The sequence below is a fragment of the Austrofundulus limnaeus genome, unplaced genomic scaffold, assembly GCF_001266775.1.
Source record: "Austrofundulus limnaeus strain Quisiro unplaced genomic scaffold, Austrofundulus_limnaeus-1.0 Scaffold5, whole genome shotgun sequence".
Taxonomy (NCBI): Eukaryota; Metazoa; Chordata; class Actinopteri; order Cyprinodontiformes; family Rivulidae; genus Austrofundulus; species Austrofundulus limnaeus.
This window is the reverse complement of record NW_013952407.1, coordinates 2,029,936-2,037,350: the sequence shown is the minus strand read 5'-3', so window position 1 is coordinate 2,037,350 and position 7,415 is coordinate 2,029,936. Positions and strand designations below refer to the sequence as shown.

At 38.8% G+C, this 7,415-nt stretch overlaps 1 protein-coding gene across 2 annotated transcripts in view; it reads left to right on the top strand.

The window, feature by feature from the left end:
• dennd2b (DENN domain containing 2B) overlaps positions 1–7,415 on the top strand; it is a 56,777-nt gene that overhangs the window by 5,768 nt on the left and 43,594 nt on the right. For both annotated transcript variants that reach the window (XM_014026680.1, XM_014026687.1), the window contains exon 2: positions 6,665–6,763. In XM_014026680.1, the coding sequence (XP_013882134.1) occupies positions 6,690–6,763 (74 nt within the window). In that variant the 5' untranslated portion in view covers positions 6,665–6,689. The remainder of the gene's footprint in view (positions 1–6,664; positions 6,764–7,415) is intronic.

Genomic DNA, 7,415 nt, shown 5'->3' with positions numbered 1-7,415 from the left:
ATTTTCATTTTGGAGAAAAGGTTTGTGCAGCCTTGATATACAGTATGTATATAAACTGAAACAGCTGGACTTGTGCATCCTAAATTTAACATAAATTCATTATTTTAATACAGTATAGTCATTTCTGCATTTTTTGGGGGAGGTCACCTCCTAATAAATGTCCTTACAGAAAATCTATCTGCTCATTTTAAATAAATACTTTTACTTTTAATACTTAAGTACAAAAATATCAGATTCTTTTACTCATATAATATTCCTAAAGGAGACTTTAACTTTTACCAAAGTAATTTTTCGGTAAGATACTTGCACTTTTACTCAAATATCACTTTGTGGTACTTTATGCAACACTGCTGATATCGATATCCAATAGTAATATTGCTGTAACGGACAATATTTACCAATATTACACAAACACACAACTTATAAATACAAACACACTTTTGTCATTTTGTTTATCGGATCGATACCAATATGCTAAAAAATYACCAACATTGGCCGATACGATGTTAATGCTTATACTGTATATTGTGCATCCCGCATGCCACAACTAGCCCAGTTGGGGTTTGGTTTATGTGGTGCTGGTCCATGCATGGACTATGTCTGGGCCACTAAAGGGCCAACATTCATTCGTGTATTGCAGTGATTCCCAACCAGGGGTACACAAGCATATTACAGGTGGTATTACAGGGGGTACGTGGACAAATTTCCCAGGTGTATAAAAATAAATAAAAATAGGACTGGGTTATGAAGGGCCCTATGATTTCCACAATGCGGAAATCATGGATTTGACACAAAATGGAATCCAGTATAAAACACTGAATCTCATGGAATTTGCTCATTTGGGCGAGTTTCTGATGTATTTTGGACGCTGCTGCTTCCTGCACCTGCCGTTACCTGGTTTATTTATTTAATTACTTGTTCACTTTCAAGGCAGTGTTTTTATCTCTATCTTTTATCTTTCTTTGAAAAGAATAAAATGCTTGAGAATTAAACATTCTAGGGGGTGAAATAAATTATTTTTATTTAATAATCAGCTGTTGTACATTGTAGTTTTGGAGAATCATTATGTTTGACTGAAGGGGTACTAGTGGTATGACAAAATGGCTCAGGGGATACACAAGTCTAAAAAGTTTGGGAACCACTGGCGTATTGTGAGGGCCAGAGCTGGCCCAGACAACCTGACAAAATCAGTCTTTTCTGAATCTTTTGTCTGATTTGTTGATTAGTTTTTCTGACGTGTCATTGTTATTGGTTCAGTTTTTCGAGGAGTTGGTTTGTCAATTTACAATAAATTAWTTTTTTCTAAGATGAATTTGTCTTAACAGAGCTAAATGAAAGATAAATGTTTATTCTTTGAAGTTGTGTCTAATCAGATTGCAAAAGTCCAATCAGTCAGAATTTCCTTAGTCAGCTCTTTGATAAAAAGTCCAGACGATGACCGTCGACTAAACTCCCGAGTAGAATTGAAGGGTATTGTATAGAAAATTCACACAGAAACGACGCACGCATCCTGCGTGACTTTTCTGTCATTAAGGCTGGCTTGAAACAGGAAGAACATTCAGCTGTGAAAAACGCACGGAGATAAAAAAAAATTATCTGAGACGACAACAAGATGTAGAAGCTGAGGTGAAGGGCTTCGACGTTTAAGTTGCAATGACCAGCTAACTAACGTTATGCTGTTTGTCAAATTAAGAACAATGAAAAGCAAATCTGTTGTGATTGATGACTCTGAGGTCCAAATTAATATAAAAGAAGTTGAACATCGGAGTCAATTTAGACTAATTTGAAATAGAATTTTAGAGAAAAAAGCCGTATTAAGAATGAGAAATTGCAAAATCCTACCAGAACCAAATAGCCACAGCTTGTTCTAAGGCCAAAGAACAAAGCTGCTGCATGACTGCTGCCTGTCATGTGCAAACTGAACCTTTACATTAAATAAGCTAGGGCTTTGGTGAGAACATATTTACCTTATTATGCAACAAAAAAAAGTAATTTTGTAATCAAAACACTGAGTTCAGAACATCTCTTTTCAAGCAGTTGTTGACCATTAGCTTGTCTCTGACGTCTCTGGAGAAAAGTTGTCTTAAATCTGCTTGAATGCACTTTAAAGGTACTCTGGAGGTTTGTCAGAAGTGCTTGTTTACAGCCCGTGATTTTGTGGAGGGAGATGCTATCAGAGCTCAGGAAGTCAGTTGGCTAACGCCTTGGTGTTTACACTGCAGAGTCCATCTTGGGCCTCTGTGACCCAATTCTGGAGTTAAGTTTTTATTTTTACAAAAAAAAAAAAAAAAACCCAAAACAACTAATAATATAAACATTTGCAGATGAGTGAACATTCATTAAAATTGATAGAAAAAAGAATATCTGAACATTGTGTGTTGTAGGTGCCCAAAACATAAAACTTTAGAATAATTTGATTTTGGAACAAATGTTTGAGTCAGGCGCATGTTTAAAATATAATGCGTGAACTTGGTTGAACTGCTGAAGGAAAACACACCAGACATCATTTTTTAGTGTTGGATGAAAATATCAGGCCAAAAATCAGGCCYKAGTTACAGGAAATAGCTGACAGGAGGAATYCACCTTCTCTCTCCTCATCTGTCTCTTTAAGAATCAGCTCCACCGCTGGTTGGTTGGCTCTTTCATACAACAACTTCCTGTAAACAAGCCATGCTGCCAAGCACCCCTCCTACCCTCCACCTCTGATCTCTGGGGAACTCCGTTTGACCCTCTTACGCACCAGAACAGTCGCTTTGAGCCCTCTTAAAAGGGTCACTGTTGCGTTTTCAGGAGCGCTGGCCTCTTGTTTAAGGGAAGGCTTGAGCTAACTGCTGATCTGATGGGAGATAAGGTCCAGGAAAAGTTTCCTGTGGGGAAGATATCTTAAGTTTGTTTAGTTTTTTTGTTCTGAGGATGTCACACAGCAATTAAAATAGGATGTGACGTTAGAAAATGATTGACAGTTGACAAGTCAAAGACTCAGACACTTTGTTTATATCATTTGCTCAAACAGGCGTTTGATGCATTATGTATGAGCTGTACAGATTGTCTTTAATGTAAGTAGAGAACAAAGTAACAGTGGAACAAAGAAGCAGGTCTTTACTCTTMCAGAGTTGCTGAGGGGGTCATGGGAGTTTGTCTCTTCAGTCTACATGTGTTTTGTGGAATTGGAGACGGCTTAGGACCGTGTTCCTCTGGGGATTCTGTGAGGGGGGTTGCTGTGGGAGTATGGGGTGCTGGGGTCACCTCTAAGGGCTATCCAGTCCCTGTATAACCAAAACAAGAGCTGGGTTCAAATCCTCAGCTTAAAGACAAGCCAACTGCCCGTGCAGGTTGGACTCCCCCAAGGCTTGTCCCCCGATTACTGGTTCTGTTTGTGGTGTTCATGTTCAAGATCAGTTCTGGAGAGGAGTGTGTCTGGTTTGGAAACCTCAGCGTTTGCAGATGATGTGGTTCTGTTGGTGCTTTCGGGTCACATTACAAGCAGCTGGACTGGGCCTCCTCGTTTGGTTGTCTGGGTTCAGCCTCAGAGATGAGGAGCTCATAGTAGAGTCACTGCTCCCCTGCATCGAAAGGAGCCAGCTGAGGTGGTTCGGAAACCTGATTGTGTCCTGGGTMCCTACCTCTGGTGGTTTTCTGGGTATGTCTCATTGAGAAGAGACTTGGGGTATACCCAGAACATGGCAGAAGGATTACGTGTCCCCTATGGCCTGGGAATGCCTTGGAAAGTYGGAGGTCTGGGTCTTGCTCCAGCTCCGTTGCCTCTAAATCATAGAAAACTGGCAGAAAACAGATGGATGAATGGGTAAAACAACTAAATAAAAATGTTGGTAGGTTTTGAAGCTTTTTATCACTTTTAAACATTTTGTTCACAGTTACAGTATGATCAAGATTAGCTGAAGAGCACTTGATACCTTTTTCATTATTTTTCTAATGAGGCTTATATACCATTTAAATTAATATTTGCTTTTCAAATATTACCAAATTTCCCTGAAAAAGAGAAGCATATCACATTGTGGTGTCTTGCTTCTTCATGTTATTACTGAACTAGTTTAAAGTTCTGTGAGGGTGCAAATAGGGCTAGGCAATATGGCCTAAAAATAAAAAAAAAATCAGAATTTTTTCATCCCAAATTCGATTTTGATTTTAATTGATTTTGCTTCCCACTTAACGGAGTGCCTCTGTTTCAGGTGTTGAAACAAATTTGTTGTACTCCTGCTTTTTGTAGCAAGAGCCTTCAAARAGATTTTGCAGTGAGGTGTTCYTTGCTCCAAGTCTGAGGTTGTAAAACCTAACCAGTTCCAGAAAACTGAAGAAACAGTGCCTTTTTTGAGAAGTATATCCTCTTTGCTAGCTGCCATATTGTCATGTCGTGTATCAAGCGTCTTGAGGGACAGGTGGGGTGACCTCAGAACTACAGAAGCCRCAAAAAGTGCACTGGTGGGGGAAAAAAATCTTGATTTTTCCCAAATTTAAATCTTTATAAATGGCAAATTCGAATTAATCGATTAAATCGATTTATTGCCCAACCCTAGTTGCAAACGTAGATTAGCTTAAACAGCGGTAATATGGTAATAAAGTGTTTTTTTATGCTGCAAAGAACTCTAATTCTTGAGTATGGTGACATTTTATCCCCCAATTTACACTGCGTCCGCTCCGCAGTAAAAATGCACCCATTATAACCAATGAGAGCATTTACACTGCCTCTACAGGGTGGTGGTGTGTGCGCCGCGATCCACCAAAATTAGATTTGGTCCTATTTTTGCCGGAAGGAGAAGCAAGGGTGTAGTGAATCTACAAAGATCACTCCGCAACAACAGGAAAAGAACGATCACAACATCCGTATTTTCAAAATAATTTACCAAAGGCAGGCTACATTTTGTAGAAATCTCAGCTACTGTATATTTATAATATATAATGGGTATAACATACATGTTGTCAGAATGTATCAAAATATTTGGGAATCGGATGACATCATGCAGCGTATGCGTACACACAAAACATGTGTATTTTATTTTGAAATATGGATTTTTAAAAAAGAAAACAGCAATGCAGTTTCAGCTGGTATTTCGAATCAGTTGCCWTAGATTTAATTAATTTGGTCTGACGTCTGTGGCTTGTCAGTTTCAGCAAACAGTTTGCATCATGGTTTATCTGAGTCGTAGATGTCAAACTAATCCTCACACAAATTCCAGGGTTCAAGGATTCTCAGCAGAACACTATTATTTCAGGATGCATCGTGTTATTTTCTGCACTTGTCAGCAGTGTTTGCCAAATTGTGGACTCTGTCTTTATGTAAATATGACTCCATTAATTTATTTAGATGTCTAAAATATGTTGTGCTTTCAGGAATAAATGAGCGAAATGTATTTTTGCACCTTCTTACGATTGCCCTTTTTTGTTTGTATGAACAGCGTAGCAGACACTAAACAGTGGTTTTGTGTCCAAACATTATTAAAGAGGTGGTTGAGGAGCACTTTAGCTGTGAGACGGGACCGTTGTGTAACTCTAAATATACGGTCCGTCACCTCAACATGTCTGGAGCAAAGGGTTTTCTGGCAGCATCGCTGTCTTTGTGCCGTGTTTGCCTTGTTACTTAATGTTTGGTTTGTTGGTGGTGTTTACACTGGAAACTCAACATGGCAGTTGTGGTGAAAAAGAGCAAAAGTGAGAGATTTGTTTTATTAGTGGACTTCATGAAAACCTRTCAAGTTCATGCAGTACTTTAAAGGGATAATTAGGGTTATTTGAAGTAGGAATGCTTTGAACACCTAATATCTTTCCTGTTTGATAGCTTTTTTCAGTGACCTCAGTTTGATGAAGCCGAGTTTAATTTTGACCAGATTGACAAGCTAATAGCTAGTCTGAGCAGGGCCAAGATCAAAATGAATTTCTATCAATTCCAGTGAATGCTTTTTATAAATCTGTTTACTACATTAAGTAGTTATTCTAGTYAAAATATGACATTCCTGCCAGAAATGCCTCAGGCTTCACCATGCTACAACTAGCTAATGCCCCTCCTTATGCTTGCAAATAACCATATGAGTCTCTAAATAACCATATAATATGAGACTTACTGCAGTGTGGATGTTAATAYAGTGGCATTTGCATGGTCTGCTGTGAAAACTTTAAGATTGGAGTTTTAAAACGGGTTAAAAACAACTTTTCAAAATGTAGGTTTGCTGTCTGCAACAGGTAAGATGTTAACCTTTCCACTGAARGCCACTTCAAAAGATCTAAACTATCATATTAATGTTAATCTGAGAGCATTAGACCTTTAGGGTTCATGTGTTAAACCCCACTGTCTGCTKCAGACTGGCACTGATGCACAACAGTGTTGTGCTGCAGAAAGATTATGAATGTACCTGTTCAGACAGCTGAAGCACCATGTTTTGGTCCTGAATCCTGGCTGTGGTTCAGAGGAATCTTGATCACCTGGTTTTTATGAAAAGATGGATTATAGTTGGTGTTCYTCAAAGTATTAAATTTAATCTTCCCCACTAGTTCCCATTAATGCTCTATTTGATTATTTTGTTTTCTTTAACAGAGAAAATCTCCACGTGAAGGGGTTTTAATTTGCAGCACAAGCCCAGTTTTTTTTTTTTTTTTGTGTTCGCTGACAGGCGCTGACTGATTTCCTCACATGCTTGTGTTTGTCCCGCAGGTGGGCGGATGCTTTGCTGAGAAACATGACCGCCAACAAGAGTTCGAAGGCCGCGCCCCGTGCAGGCGGGGGTAAAGCTGCGCGCGACGCCCCTGACAGGTCAGTCGCGTTCACATAGTTTCAGAGAATCCGTCCTGTGTTTTTGCTCAGCWGCTCTTATCTTCAGTTCACATCTGGGAAACGTAACCAATGATTGTCAGTCAAAGTACAGTATTTGCAAGTGTGATCCTGTTTCCTGGACAGAAGCCCCATCTAACTGAACTGGGAATGCTTGTGTTAGCATGTTGACYAATGACGATAACCTGTTGGAAAAGAAAAACAAACTCTTGAAATCCTCCTGGATTTATGTATTTTTTTATTTGAACAGTTCATCATCTGTTTTGACCAACTGTAGCTTYTAAAACCTGTTTATTCAATTTTTAGAGTCTTTATTTTCACCATCAATCACCTTGTTTCTGCGATCTTCTGGCTTTTGGTCAGTAATGCTGCTAAGCAGAGTTGTAAAGTAACTAGGTACAAATACTTCTTTACTGTACTTAGGTAGAATTTTTGGGTATGTGTAATTTACTTGATTAATTATTTTTCAGCCTACTTTTTACGTCTACTTCTTACATTTTCACACAATTATCTGTAATTTCTACTCCTACAAACAAATCATGTCACACTCCAGCAGGACATAGCAGACATATGTAGCCCAGTACAAAGATGCATGTGGCGGCGCATATATACAGTGTATATATATATATATGCG